Source organism: Halichoerus grypus, chromosome 6 (genome assembly GCF_964656455.1).
Source record: "Halichoerus grypus chromosome 6, mHalGry1.hap1.1, whole genome shotgun sequence".
Taxonomy (NCBI): Eukaryota; Metazoa; Chordata; class Mammalia; order Carnivora; family Phocidae; genus Halichoerus; species Halichoerus grypus.
Genome location: NC_135717.1, coordinates 6,927,893 through 6,943,619, shown reverse-complemented (window position 1 = coordinate 6,943,619; position 15,727 = coordinate 6,927,893). Strand labels below are relative to the sequence as shown.

At 45.8% G+C, this 15,727-nt stretch overlaps 1 protein-coding gene and 1 long non-coding RNA gene across 10 annotated transcripts in view; one reads left to right on the top strand and one right to left on the bottom strand.

Moving 5' to 3' along the window:
• LOC144382211 (uncharacterized) overlaps positions 1 to 6,782 on the bottom strand; it is a 32,656-nt gene extending 25,874 nt beyond the window's left edge. The window contains exon 1 of the long non-coding RNA XR_013448696.1: positions 6,725 to 6,782. This is a non-coding gene — a long non-coding RNA (uncharacterized LOC144382211). The remainder of the gene's footprint in view (positions 1 to 6,724) is intronic.
• The window catches only part of LOC118527112 (NXPE family member 3-like), a 61,466-nt gene extending 46,344 nt beyond the window's left edge, over positions 1 to 15,122 (top strand). For 6 of the 9 annotated variants that reach the window (XM_078074367.1, XM_078074366.1, XM_036078760.2 and 3 more), the window contains 4 exons: positions 6,350 to 7,074; positions 11,339 to 11,412; positions 11,519 to 11,731; positions 13,457 to 15,122. In XM_078074367.1, the coding sequence (XP_077930493.1) occupies positions 6,350 to 7,074; positions 11,339 to 11,412; positions 11,519 to 11,731; positions 13,457 to 13,989 (1,545 nt within the window). In that variant the 3' untranslated portion in view covers positions 13,990 to 15,122. The remainder of the gene's footprint in view (positions 1 to 6,349; positions 7,075 to 11,338; positions 11,413 to 11,518; positions 11,732 to 13,456) is intronic. The other 3 variants (XR_013448689.1, XR_013448690.1, XM_078074372.1) reach the window with 3 other exon arrangements.
• Positions 15,123 to 15,727: the final 605 nt, after the last annotated feature.

Sequence of the window (15,727 nt, the reverse complement as noted above, 5' to 3'; positions counted from 1 at the left end):
GGCTCCTTTCTAGTTCTTAAAACTGAGATAGCCTCCATACCTTGTCTCTAAGGATACCCTGCTCTCCCTCTCTACCTCTGTGCATATGTAGAAGTTTTCTTTTCCCCTTGGTTCTGCTGAAAAAGAGTTGAATTCTTCAAAAGCTTTACCAGGAATAAACAGGGAAAAAGGTAAAAGAAACCTTAAATATATAAATCTGTGTATTTACAAAGGACAAATCATTTATGTTAAGCTAAATAACAACTGTCTTCAAACTGAGTTGCTTCTACAGCTCCTTTTTCCGGGTGTTCAAAGTTTTTGTCATTTAGCCTGGGATAAGTTCATGTTGTTGCTATGACTAGTTCTGGTGAAACTGAGAATCTCTTCTTGAGCATCTTTTCTTGTTTTGGGTTCTTTATCAGAGAACAGGAGATGATAATTCAGTAGAAAAGTGCTGTCTTAGAATAGAGTGTATATTTTAGGGATATGATCCTGACAGAGGAAAAGATTACCCCAAGAGATGGCATTTCCTCGTATCACTATAAACCATTGGTGTTTATGGAAGAGGGCAGTCAAGAGGGGTGGCAGCTGGGCAAGAGCAGGAAAAGTTTGGGAAATTGGTTTCATACAAGGAAATCAGGTAAGTAAGTAAATGCATTCAGGATAATGAGAAACCAGTTTCTCATTGTTGAAGGAGTTACAGATATGGAAAGGGGAAGACTAGAATAGACCCTGAGGTGTTGAACTGGAATTGAAGGGATAAAGGGAGTTATTTTATAATGTTAAAAAGGAGCAATTCACCAACCCATCAAGAGGACATAACAGACCTGTTTATGCACCTAATAACAGAGTTTCAATATATATGAAACAAAAACTTGTAGAACTTCAAATAAAAATAGATTCACAATTAGAAATTTCAGTATCCCTTCATCCATAATTGAAAGCACAGGTCAACAGAAAATAAGTTAACAGAAGATTTGAACCAACTTGACCCAATTATGTCATTTATAGAACACTCCTCACAACAGCAGAATACACATTCTTTTCAAGTGCACATGGAATGCTTACCAAAATAGATTAAATTCTGGATCATAAAACAAGTCTAAATAAATTAAAAATATTTCAAATCAAACAAAACTCTGTTATCTGACTACATTTAAAATACATTAGAAATCAGGGTGTCTGGTTGGCTCAGTCGGTTAAATGTCTCAGCGCAGAGTCTGCTTCTCCCTCTCCCTTTCCCTCTGGCCCTCCCCCCACTCATGCTCTCTCTATCTCTGTCTCTCAAATAAGTAAAATCTTTAAAAATCAATCAATAACATTCAAAATCAATAACAGATTTCTAGAAAATCCCCCAATATTTGGAAAATAGATAATATCTAAATAGTCCATGGGTCAAAGGAAAAATCTTAAAGGAAATTATGAAGTATTTTGAATGGATAGAAAATAAAAACAGACCTATTAATTTTGTGGGATACTCAAAGGGAAATTTATAGCACTAAACACCTTTGTCAGAAAAGAAGTAAGATCTCAAATCAATGAACTCAGTTTCTACCTTAAGAAACTGAAAAAGAAGAGTAAATTAAGCCCTATGTCAGCAGAAAAAAATATATGTCAAAACAGAAATAAATAAAATAGAAAACAAAAACATTATGGAAAATAAATTGAAACCTGGTTCTGTGAGATCGATAAAACTGATAAACCTCTAAAAAAAATAAAAATAAATTTAAAAAACCCCTGATAAACCTCTAGTCTAAAATCATGAGGAAAAAAGAATAAAGACAAAAATTATCAACATTAGGAAAGCAAGGGATATCTCAATAAATATTCTACAGATATTAAAATAATGAGACACTATGAACAAATGTAAGCCAGTAAATTTGACAACTTTGATGTAATTGACAAATTCCTTAAAAGACACAAACAACAAAAGATGACTCAAAAAGCAATATAGGGGCGCCTGGGTGGCTCAGTCATTAAGTGTCTGCCTTGGGCTCAGGTCATGATCCCAGGGTCCTGGGATCGAGCCCCACATCGGGCTCCCTGCTCAGCGGAGAGTCTGCTTCTCCCTCTCCCACTCCCCCTGCTTGTGTTCCCTCTCTTGCTGTGTCTCTCTCTGTCAAATAAATAAATAAAATCTTTAAAAAAAAAAAAGATTAAAAAAAAAAAAAAACAATATATAGCCTGAATAGCCCTATATCTGTTATAGAAATTGAATTAGTGGTTAAAAAACCTTCCTGGAAGAACATGTCATTACCAAGTGGAGTTTATCCCAACTGTGCAAGGCTGATTCAACATTCAAACATCAATAAATATAATTTACCACTTTAAAGGCCTAAGGGAAAAAAATATATGATCATCTCAATAGATGCAGAAAAAGCATTTGATGAAATTCAACATCTATTCATTATTAAAAGTCTTAGCAAAGGAGAAATAGAAGAGAATTCACTTAACCTGAGAGAGGGAATCTACTTAATCATATGTAATGGTTAAAGACTGAATGCTTTTCCCAGGGATCTAGAATATGGCATGGATGTCTGCTTTCAGCACTCCCCTTTCACATTGTACTGGAAGTCTTAACCAGTGCAATAAGGCAAGGGGGAAAATGGTATACAGATTGGAAAGGAAGTAATAACTCCCTTTCTATTCACAGAAGACATTATTTCTCATTTAGAAACCCCCAAGAAGTCTCCAAAAGTCTCCTAGAATTAATAAATATGTTCAGCAAGTTCACCAGGAAAAGGTCAATATACAAATCAATTGTATTTCTATATATCAACAATTAACAATTGGAAACAAAAAAATTTTTAAATACCATTTCCAATAGCACCCCCTAAAAAAGAGAGAAATACTTAGATATAAATGTAATAAAGTATGTGCAAGATCTATACACAGAAAACTACAAAACACTGATGAAATAAATCAAAGAAGACCTAAATAAATTAAGAGATATACCATGTTAATGGAGTAGAGAGTCAACATTGCAGATATGTCACTTATGGGGGACGGGAAATGTCATTTAAAAAGAAAACCTTAAGTAGAAAATACTAAATCATGAAGTGAATTTAGGATAGTTAAATGATATAAAACCAATATATAAAAATCAACTATTTCTATATACTAGCAATAAACAGATGGAAGGCTTATGGGTGGGGGCTTTTCAATGTAGGGTGATTGGGCCTGCTGGTTTAATGGAGAACCCATATGTTAGTACCAATAGGTCTTTCCTCTCAGACAGGTCAGATCCTCAGAGAAATTTTGCAGGATTCTGCTTTGAGGTTGGTGGCCTATGCTTAGCTGTCAGTCTTCTAGGAGTTGAGTCTGGGAAGAAGGTGGGAGGTGAGGTTTGGGAAGGTAGGGAAGAGCTAAGCATTCAAAATGTAATCATGCCACTCCCTGGGAAGGGCTCCCCAGACTTCATTTTCCATGGTCCTTGGCTTCATCATCTGGGAAGTTTCTCCTTATCCATAGTCCACCTTGGTCACATCTGAAGTGGACAATGAAGAGGTGATATCTAGTATAACAAAGGACTGTCAATTATCTATTAAATACCTTTTTCTAAAAACAGAATCTCTAAGCCAGGACTTTTTTGTTTTTCTGGAGAGCTGGTTTACTAGCACATTACCTCAGAGATCCCTGAGTTTCAGGGAACATAGGCCATTACCCAAATCCCAAGCCCGCCAGTTGAATTATAACTGGTCTCAACCAATCATGATAATGTCCTTCTCCTAGCTCTGGTGGCCAGCTGACAGCTGATAATGACATAAGCCAAAGTGTTCTGGGTGGGGCTTTCGGGAAAATGTTTGCTTTCCTAATTTAAAGGAGAAAATCCACCAAGCAGTTTCCCATTCCCCATTTTACTTGCTGGCACATGGACATGCGCACTGGAGGTACAGCCATCTTGCACCAAGTCAACATAATAAGGACAGCAGATGGATCTGGATCCTTGCTGACATTGTTGGAGCCACTAAACAGCCCTTGAAGTCCTATTCCTGGACATCTCATTACATAAGAAAAACAAAACCATCATTCTTAAGCCACTGTGGTTGGCTCTTCTGTAACCATTCCTAGCTCCTATAAATAATGTAGTTGAGCATCTTTGTCTGATGTTTATTTTTTTTATTTAAAGATTTTTATTTATTTATTTGACAGAGAGAGACACAGTGAGAGAGGAAACACAAGCAGGGGGAGTGGGAGAGGGAGAAGCAGGCTTCCCACCAAGCAGGGAGCCCGATGTGGGGCTCGATCCCAGGACCCTGGAACCATGACCTGAGCAGAAGGCAAACGCTTAACGACTGAGCCACCCAGGCGCCCCTCTGATGTTTATTTTCTTTTATAGTTCCCCTTCTGTAACATGCCTATTCATATACTTTGCCCATTTCTCCCCTGGACTATTAATTGTATTCATGTTGATTTGTGGTCATTACTATCTTCTGGGCATTAATCCTTTGTCTGTTATATATGTTGTAAATATCATATTTTCTCAATTCCAAGATGTGCATTTTTTCATATTTGAACATCTCCAAAATTGAGATGAGTCATATAAATTATAGTCTCTCATATTGCAGTCAGTAGGGGGCAGAGTTGGCATTGCTGTTGTCATAACCTCAGGCTTGAAGTTCAGACTCTAACTTGCTCAGATCCCTACCAAGGCCATGGGCGGGGTGCTAGCAATGTCATGTGGTCTGTAAATTTTACAGTAGTAAAATATTTTAACCTCAATCTGTTAAGGTCATGTATCTTTCTATTACAGCTTCCTCAATGTCAGGTGATATTGGAGTGGTTGGTCACAGGCATTTTTTTAGAGCCTGTTAAGAGAAATTTGAGCTGAGGAACATTTAATTGTGATGTAATGTGGTTTGCAGTCATTCTCGGGTATAGCTAAGTTGTAGCTAATTGTCTTGGTGTAGGAATGGCTTCCAGGAATACTCCTCCCCACACTGTGCCAACCCAGCATCACCACATAAAGAAGCAGCCAGAAATCCTATCATGGTATGAATGTTCCTATGACACCCAGCACCAATAGTGGAGGTATTGGAGGAGAAACAAATCTGAAACAGCATATTGCAAGATGGCCGACACACCTCCAGACACTGAATGCACATCTCAGGTGGAAATAAAATAGAGGTGGCCCCAGCTTTATTGATCTTTTTGTTAGGTGAGTGACAGCTGTCTCAGATATCTCTCATCAGACCTCTCCTGGTATCTTATTAGCCAGAACTGAAAAACTCTCAAGAAGACTGGAGAAGTGTGGAATGTGAATGTCACGACTGGCTCAAGCCAACAATAATATCCCGCATGATAATAATGTATCACATTTGGCTATATTCTGTCCCAAACAAAAATGGGATGTTGGCGAGGCAACCAGTAGTGTCTGTCACAAACACCCACAAAACCTGTCTAGACACCTAAGTCTAGACCTAAGGAAACCTGCTTGCAGGAGAGCCCAGATCTGCCCAAGAGACACACTTACACAGCATCACTGTCTCACATACACAGGCCCTGAGAGTTTAGAATGAAGGAAGAACGAGAACAAGGAAGAAGAGCCTCCAGGGCCAACAGGACTCCCAAACTATCACTGCACCAGACCCACACCCACCAAAGTCAGAAAATGATAGCAAAATCTCACCCCTCTGAGCAGTTAACCCAGGAAACAATGTTCCCAGAACCTAATACAATTCAACCTCTGGTTTTGCCAAAAAACAAAGCTGAGCTTCAGAGGTAGCTGAAGGCAAGTCAGTAGGCAAAGTAGAGAAAAGCTTCTTGGTTTTGGCCTCACCAGAGGTTGGTCTGCACTGGTTGTCTGAAGTCCGCGACCTATGAACTTAAATTCTGTTGGGACATTTCCCCCCACTGAGGGTGATTGTGTCCTGTACATACTCTAGCAGTAGGGAAAATCCACTTCTGCATGTTTCCTCCCCTTCCAGAGAATGGGGTGTGGGACATTCCCTTCTTTTTGAAAAATGGAAATGTGTAATAGCAAAACCTTCATCATCAGATCTTGCTTGAAGGGCCCATCTTCCCCAGATCATGTATGTTTGAAACATCTCAATTTCCCATTCCCCTTTAAGTTCCACAGTCCTGATATCCAACTGCTGTGTAAGGTGTGGGTTCTGTAAATGACACAACCTTGAGAAATACAGCAAAACCCACAGACATACGGTTTTAAACAAGAGTTGGTATCTGCATATGTGTGTGGTGGCTCCGACACCAGCTTTGGTTCAGAAGCAACATGAGGTAGGGCAGGTAGGATTCCTGCCTGAGACCTACCAGGCAGAGGAGAACTGAGTCTGGTTAACTGACAATGCCTTCCCAGAAAAAAGGTGAAGAGACACAAACCGCTGACAGGTTCCTCTTTCTCTACCCACAGATCTTGTACATCAGAGTTTCCTGGCATGACAGCACCGTTCCTCTGCCCCCACAGCCCCACCCACCCTGCAAGTCTTCTGGCTCTCTCCCCCAGGAGCTCTCGGGCCTGACCCATTTACTGCACTGGCCTCCCACCCTGGGAGATGGGGGGGACCTTTTGGCCTCCACCAGTCCCCAGACCTCCACCTACCACCTGAGGGGACCTCCCCAGGCCAGCTACACCCTGGGAGGCTACCTGGAGGCCATTCTTGTTGCAAGAGACCACCGGGGCAGGCCCAAGACCCATGGTGGGGATCTGTTTCGGGCACAGCTCCTGGGTCCCTACCTGAAGGCAGGAGTCCCTGGAGATATCCAGGATCTGGAGAATGGCACCTACCTGTTGTCCTTCCCCCTGCTCTGGGCTGGACAGGCCCAGGTACAAGTGCGGCTGATCCACTCCAGCGAGGCAGTTAGAGTCCTGCAGAGAATCTGGAGAGACCAGTGGGCCACGGTCGATTTCACGGGCTATTTCCGAGGACCCACAGGATATGAAGAAATTGTGACTTGCAATGTTAACCCCCTGCTAACTGGGGAGGAAGAATCTACCTGTCACTACAGGGATGAAGATTCTGGTGAGCTCTGGTTCTGTGCTCGACCCCCCACCCTGCCCTGCGACTCACTGGTAGGGCATTCAAGTGGACATTATTGGAATGTGACCACACCACACGAGGAGGCCCTGCTGGCATGGTAAGAAACCCAGCATCATCTGGGATGTCTGCCCCCACCCCTGAACCCTGGTCCCTGTGATTTTTCTGCCTGAGCCACTACCTTTATTCATCTGTTCCCTTCTGTTAAACATGTTTCCTTCTGCACACCAGGTCTCCTACTAAGTGCTGACTACTTTTATGTAATGGTCAGCATCCCTGCCCTCTACAAGCTTTCAGTGAGGAGACTCATGGCTTTTGAAAACACACAGGGTGATGAGTACTTATGTGTAGTATGCACAGAGTGGTGTGAGGGCACGGAGAAGGGGCACCCCACCTGGCAGGTCATGCAGGTGGCAACTTAGCTAAGCTTAAAGGAGAACCATGGACCTCTGGCAAAAGAAAAGGATTCCAGGCCTTGCTGCTCTTCTGATGGCACTTGCAAGGAGAGATGTGCTGCTGAAATTACCAGCATATGTGGTCAGGGAGTATGGAGGATGGATGTGACCTCCCTGAGTGAGAGGGGAGCAGAGCCTGCAGCCTGGAAACTGGGAATGGCTGAGAACTGTCCTCAGTCTTGGGGGAGCAAGGCTCCCTGGGGGGACAGAGAATGGGAGTTGGGGAGGGGAGACACAGCAAACAGCCTGGCTCACTGTGAGCCCTACTGTCCCTAAGATCTGAGGCGTGGTGGGGACAGAGAGACCCCAAGGGGAGGGAGGCATTTTGAGAGACCCCAAGGAGGAGGGAGGCATTTTTTAAGGTGGGAGACCTGGATATCTGGTCTCCAGCAGGGAGAGTAGGGGATGGAGGCAAAAACAGGGTCCTAGAAGATGGCTGGGTGGGGGCAGAGCAGGGGTGAGAGGACACCCCTACTGAGTGGGGGGAGAGAAGAGCCAGAGGTGTTCTAGGGGAGGGCTGGCCGCTGGGGTGGTTGCTGCTTTGCAGCCCCAAGGAGCACGGAAGTTCTCACTGCCTGCCAGGAGGACGGGAGGGGGTGAGCCAAGCTGGAGACGCCCAAGCTGCCAGGGTGCCTGCCGTCCCCACAAGACACTCATTTCTGGGAGGCTCTTGGTAGCTCAGTCTGGGGAATTCCACTAACATTGACTTCCTGGCATGAGAATTTAGCGCCAGGAAACCTTGGTGTTTCCAGACCAATTCTTACACTGCCTTTGGTCAGAAAAGGAGAACCACACATCCTTTTTGCATTGGTCGATTAAAAATAACTCTAATGCTAAATACAGGAGCCATCTCAAGACGTCACTCGGGGTACAGTCCTGAAGTCTCTGGAGTGAGTGTGTGGGTTCTGATCCCAGCTCCACCTGCTCCGACTTGCCGGCTCCTATCCGTGTGATCTCTGGGAAGTCACTTAACCTCTCTGTTCTCTCATCCGTAGAGGGGAATAATGATAGTACTTCCCTCATAGACTTGTGGTAAAGAACAAATAAATTAATGTGTGTAAAGTGCTTAGAACAGGGACAGCATATAGCGGCTCTGTTGGCTCTTACAATCTTGTCCCAATTGTTTTGCTGCTGTTGAGTGGCCCCTGCTCTGTCGGACATTGTCCGAAGGCCTGGAGGTCCTGGGGATGGGAGAGCAGGGCAGAAGCAGACCTGTCCCATGGGAGCCAACAGTGTGCTGATAGAAGACAGGTGTTAAAGAGATAACCACACATGTGGCAAATGTGTAGTGGACGTGAATTTGCAGCCCCAAGGTCAGGTGTTTTCTTTACATCAACTTTAATCCCATCCGAGGACCCCTGCAGCTGGGTGGTGGCAAGAGCTCCCTCACCCAAGGTCCTGCAAAGAAACTGACACCTTGGCCATCTGGGATCCGTCCTTAGTCCTCTGTCCACACTGGTCACCCCAAAGTGCCCGCTGTCCAAACTTGTGTAATCTTGGGGGCTCTGCTGGGAGGGCAGGCATCTCCACCTGGGTCCAGAGTCCGTGGGACCATCCTTCACCTGCTTCCTGAAGCTGTCACCTCTAGGGGGCACTAGGGCCCTGACACTCAAGGAAGGCCATACGCAGGCATTTTTCTAGATTGTAGGAATATTCTCATCCCCTCTCCCCTGAGAAGCAAATTCTCCTCTCCTCCTCAGACACAATCCCTTCAAGCAGTCCGTTCCTTCATTCAGCAAATGCATGCCGAGCACCTTCTACATGCATGCTCCCGCTGGAGGCACTGGGAATCCAGCACCATTTACCCTGCTCCGGTAAAGCTTACTTAAGACAGGAGGGAGGGTCAGAAACAATAAACATGGCAATAAGTAAATAGTATATAGAATGTTAGAAGGAGATAACGTGCTAGGGGAAATTTAAAATACACAGGAGGTGAGGATTAGGAGTATGGTGGGGACAGGTTGCAGTGTTAAATAGGGCGTCAGAGTAGACCTCATTAAGAAGGTGACATCTGAGCAAAGACTTGAAGGGGATGAGAGAGTTGACCCAGGATATAACTGAGAGAAGAGGTTTAAGGCAGAGGAAATGCTGTGGTGTCCCTGGTGTGTCTGAGGAACAGCAAGGAAGTCAAATAGCTGAGATGGGGCAAAGGACAGGGAGGTGGCACGTGAAGACCAGTGGCGTTAAGGGAAGGACCTGGCATGACCAGGAAGGGCTCTGTAAGCACGGTAATTTTTGCTGTAAGTGAAAAGGGAGTCACTGAAGGATTTTAAGCAGAAGATGGGCATCCCTGATCACATTTTTAAAGGGTCTCTCAGACCGTTGTATTGAGAATGGATTGCAGGTTAAGGGAGAATCAGGGAGACTGAAAGGTGGGAGGCCTTTGCTTCAGGTTGCAGTAGTAAAGGTGTGTAAAGTGATTCATTTCTGGGTATATTCCGAAGGCAGTACCCATAGGATGTCCTGAGAGAAAACGGAATGTGCCAAAAAGTGAGAGCTCGCAGATGAGTGTGAGGTCTGGGGCCTGCTCACATGGAAGGACAGTTGCCATCAGCTGGAGTGAGAAAGCGGCAGGTGGGGTGTAGGGAGGTGGGGGGTGGAGAGGGGGAATTTGATCACGTGCATTAGACACCAAGTGGAGATGTTGAGCAGATGGCTAGACTCACAAACCTGGAATTTGGCAGAAAAGACTGGGTTGAAGATCTTGGCTGAGTGAGACCACCAAGGGAGGGAGTGTGATCCAGAAAGGAGGAGCAAGGGCTGAGCCTGGAGCCTTGGGAGAAGGGGGCTCACACAAGGGGCTACTTACTAGGGGAGGGAGGGGTCCCAGGGATCAGGGGGTGACTGCTGGTCTAATGATGGTCAAGGAGAATCCAACAGGAGTGGGCTCAATGAGACCAAGAGGAGAGTCAGCACTTCTTGCAAAAGGCTCCAAGCCTCTTCCCATACGAATCTTGGTTTTTTTTGTTGTTGTTTGTTGTTGTTTTTAAGAGAGAGAGAGAGCGTTGGTGGGGGGGAGGGAGAAAGAGAATCTTAAGCAGGCTCCACCACACTCAGTGCAGAGCCCAACTCGGGGCTCAATCTCATGACCCTGAGATCATGACCTGAGCTGAAATTGGATGCTTAACCAGTTGAGCCACCCAGGCGCCTCTGAATCATGTTTTTAATTTCCTGTATTTTTGTGATGCTTTGATGCCTTGGGGCCTTGTGAACCTAGGGAGGGGTCGCCCCTCCCAGGGTTAGCTAGCTCCTAGAGATAGCAAACAACTTGCCTTGAGCACAACCACCCAATCCTGAGTGCATACCACCACCTGCCTCCTTTTATCAGGCTCCTACAGTCTGGGCCAACACCCCCTGCCTGAAATTAGAATCTACCTATATAGCCCAGAGTCTGCTGACGTTATTCACATGATCCAATCCTAAGCCTCCGCAGCGGCTTACCCTGCCTTGCCTATTCCTTCCTGTGAAAATCACAACAAAGGTTTTTGCCCTTTGCCCTTGCTCCCTCTGCCCGCGACTGACCCTGGTGCTTCTCCATGTGCCCCTGCCTCTCAGGAACTCTGGGTAACACCTTATCTTTCTCATGGCCATCATCTCCTGATCTGTTGGCCTCACCGTACCTAAATAAAACCAAAACCCTGGGTACATTTTAAAACAGCTCTGCTTTCTGCACTGACGGAATCCCCGAGGCAAAGAACCTGGATCCTGGATCCCTGAACAACTCCAGCTTCCAATCCCTCTCCTGCCCTCAGGCCCTCAGTACCTCCGGGGGCCCTGACACTGGACAGATGCCCTTGACTTTGAGAACTTCCTTTCCTCCAAAAAGCCCCATCTCACCTCAGCCCAGGATTCCTTCCCATCACACATTCCCATTAAGGGTTCCCCTCTTGCCAATTGGTTTCTCTTCAGGAATGTGACAGACAAGGTCCTCCCTCAGGGTATTTCTCCAATCTGGGTGGCCAAGGAGAGCAACAAGAGTCTGGGTAAGTGACACTGGGGCTTGTAGAAAAGGCAGCACTTATTCCATGCCTGTGGCTTTAGACTCTTCTGTACCCACAGATTGCTTTGCTTACAAATGATTATTTACAGTTCTGTCCCCTCAACAACTGTGCCACCCTGGGATCCCGGGCCCAAAGCCCTCTGGCTTCTACCACCGAGCTGTGTGGCACTCACTGTCCTGCTCTGGCCGCTCCTTCTCCACTGTTGACAGCATCCTGGGCTGCCTGGCTGGCCACATCGTCCACATGATGGGGGACTCCACGCTTCGGCAGTGGTGGGAGTACCTGCGTGACACCGTGCCCTGTGAGTGACCATGAGGGGAGAGGCCAGGGCTCCTAGGAGAAAGAGAGAAGATCCAGGGCTTTGAGAAGGCAGAGAACATTTCAGGAGAAGGACCTGAAGGATACCTGTGGAAGGACCGGATACCTGGGTTTGGGGCAGAAATAGGGATGGGGAACAGGGTGCCCAGATTACACATAATCTCATCAATTAGGTCGGTTATGGGAGGCTCTAACAGGAGGGGGGATGTGTTTGAAGAACAATGAGTACCTAACCTTAGCTAGAAGTGAGGATTTGCCGGAGGCGGGGGGGATACTGGAGGAATAGAGTTGGAATTTAAGAAAAGTACTGTAGGGAAACCAGGGGTTTATCTTGCGACACTGGGGAGACACTGAATGTTTTCAGAGTTTTCAGTTTGTTGGATTGATTGGATTGAAAAAGGAAAGTCCAGAGACCAGTTATAAGACAACTGCAGGTCAGCGTGCAGGCTGGTGAGAGACTAAACCGGCACAGCAGTAAAGGAGCTCTCCTACTGGAGGAGCTGACAGCTTGTTGACTGACTGCTTCTAGAGAGAGGGGAGATGATCAGGTGACTAGGGATAACAGGAAATGAACTCAAAATGGAAGTCACTGGCGTGCCTGACTGGATGTGCGAGCAAGGGACAGCAGTGGGAGAAGATGGTATATTTACTTTATATTCTTCATACTGGCTTGAAGAGGTGAGGAGGGGTCTTCTGGAGAGCGTGTGCATGAGACCTTTGAACACATAGGATTTTGGAACTGAATTGAGATATCTGAGCTTCAGACAGAATTTCATATTTATTCCCTGGAGGATAAAAGTCAAAAGAAGTGAGTGTCATGCAGGGTCAGTCCCATCTGAGCCTCCAGCTTCTGGGCACAGATTCTACAATATAACGTAACATGGGTTAAGGAATATGCTTGATCGGGGAGTGGGGGAAATGAGAGCTCCAGTTCCAACCAATTTGATGGTTAGGCAACCTCAAGTGACCTCTCAGGGTCACTTTGGGACAGTTCTGCACATGGCAGGTGGAGTAGGTGACTTTCTTAAGCAATAGATGTTTCTAAAGATGAACAGAAGCTCATGACAGAATGTTGGGAAAACCAGATCCTCTGCTGGCTGATTTGGCACCTTCCTGTGAAATAGAAAAAGGTGCCCCCTGCGCCCACAGAGCCCTGAAGCACAAGGTGGGGCAAGCAGGCAGGGACTTTGTGCAAAGAAAGGAGGGGCCTTTTCCTGCAGGTGCGTCTAGCTCTCTATCAAGGCACACAACTGAGTGAACAGACCAGATGTCAGAAGCCTCTGGCCGCCGGCTGGCCACGACGCGCAAGGACATAAACTGGACAGCCTTGACTCTCTAGCCTGGGGCAAGTCTTCATCCAGGGGTGGCCGAAGGGAGCCGATGGATGAATCCGAGTTGAAGTGCTGGGTCAGAAAGAAGACTGCAGAGGGTGACAACATACTGCTAAGAAAGGCGGGGGCATCCAAAGGAACATCAATGAGACAAAATGCTCCAGGGGGCCAGGGAGGCTCAGGACTGAGAATGGGTCTTGGGACTTGGTAACTGGGAGGTCACTGGTGATATTACAGATTAGGGAGAGCACAACCAGCTGATTGGGCCGGAGGCTACTTGTGTCCTAAGAGGAAAATGATGCTAGATCTTTTGTGTTTTTAAATGGGGAAGTACAGTCCTATATTAACCCCTGAGCCTCCTCTTGTCCTCCCCACAGCCCTGAAGCCTGTGGATCTACACGCCACGTATCAGACGGGGCCCCTGATGGCAGTGGAGACCACTCGGGGCATCGTGCTGCACTGGCGGGCCCACGGCTGGCCCCTGCGCTCCCTGCGCACACCAGTGGCCTCCCTGCACTCTGTGGTCCGGGAGCTAGGGGGCCTGGCTGGGGGCCCCCACACAGTGGTGGTGCTGGGCCTGGGCTCCCACTTCACCACCTTTCCCCCATCTGTCTTTGTGCAACGACTCGCGGGGATCAGGGCAGCGGTGGCTGCGCTGCTGGCCCGGGAGCCCCGCACTCTCGTGGTCATCAAGCTGGCCAACACTGGCTACAAGTCTGTGTATGGCAGTGACTGGTTCACCCTCCAGGTGAACCGGCTTCTCCGAGCTGCCTTTGCTGACCTCCATGTGGCCTTTGTGGACGCCTGGGAGATGACCTCCAGTCTGGCCCTGCCCGACAGGATCCACCCAGGGCGGCTTATCGTCCGCAGTGAAGTCAACTTCTTCCTGTCCTTCATTTGCCCCACTTGAGTGCTTCTGCAGGTCCTGGGCTGTCTGGATGGAGAAGCTGATGGGATGATCAAGCCTGGAAGCCCTTCCCTTCAGCTGCCCTTACCTCTTCTCTTACTTTATTAATGCCCAGGCCATATATCAACCAGCAAGAATTGGGAATGTGCGTCATGGCAGGTGAGGGAAGCCTGGCAGTGGTCCAGCAACATCTATCACATCCGTGCATATAAGGATTGTCATTTTATGTGCCGGAGTCTCCATTTAGAGTGTCAACGAGCCTTGCAAAAATATGAGAGGGATTCTATTTCAGTTCATCAGAGCCACCCTAGTGGGGAGCCCAACTATATATATATAAAGACTTTTATGGATTGATTTATAAAATAAAATATCTCCTGGTTATAAAAGTAATACATGCTTTTTGTAGAAAATTTTAAAAAGTACCAAAAAATTAACAATGAAAATAAAAATCACCTAGAATCCCATGGTTGGGAGATAATCACTGTTAAAATACATATATTTTCAACAATTTCTCAATGCATAAAAAAAAGAAAATCTATCCCTCCTCCTTTTATTTGTTTTATTTACTTGAGATATACATGATGAGTTTATCCTGAGGTTCTAATGACACTAAAGAGGATTTTGGTGTGCCTTGGTCAGTCAGGTCCTTCGAGAGGCAAGTGTTAAAAAATCTTAAAAAAAAAAAGAAAGAAAGAAAATGTGGTGTATATGAGACAGTCAAGGACCCTGGAAACAAGGCACTCCGGTGGACTCTTACCCTTTTTCTGCAGAGCACGAACCAAGGAGCAAACCCAGACCGCTTCAAACTGATCTGAGATTGGATGGTTGCCAAAATTGACCTTTCACTGACTTCCTTCCTCATTTTAATGCTAAAAAACATGCCCAGAGGTGGAGATTTAACATGCAAATAAAAGTCCAGTGTATGAAGAAGGATGTTCTGTCAACTGCACCTGCATGCCCACTTTCCTGGGATTCCCTGCCCGGATATTCTTGAGCATCATTCCTTTTTCCCACCTCGGCCCCTTGAAAACTTTCCCTGGCTATTGTTTGGAGAGCCAGTCTGACACCTTAGTCGTGACTGTGTCTCCCTCTGGTGGCAGCTGCTGTCCCAATAAAGCCTTGCCTGTACCTTTAAATTTGGGGTCCAGCCTCGTTTCTACCATAGCTGGGTCCAAGGACCAGAGTCTGGTAATGAGTCTGGTAATGTATATACACAATGGAATATTAATCAGCCATAAGAAAGAAAGAAATCCTGCCATTTGCAACAATATGGTTGGATTTTGAGGGCATTATGCTTAGTGAAATGCACCAGAGAGAGAAAGACAAATGCTAAATGATCTTACTTACATGTGGAATCTGAAAAAACAAACAAACAAACAAACAACGAACAAACTCATAGGGAGAACAAAGCGGTGGTTGCCAGAGGTGGGGAGGGGGGCACCATGGGTGGAGGGGGTCAAAAAGTAGAAACTTACAGCTGTAAGATAAATAAGTCCTGGGGATATAATATACATCATGTTGACTCTGGTTCATAATACTGTATTGTATATATGAACACAGTTAAAAGTAGCTCTTAAAAGTTCTAACAGCAAGAAAAAATTTTTTAGCTATGTTGGAGATGGGGGTCAACTAGACTTATTGTGGTGATCATTTCAAAATAATACAAATATCAGATCATTATGTTGTATACCTGAAGCTAATACAATGCTATATGTCAATTATATATATATATATATTTTTT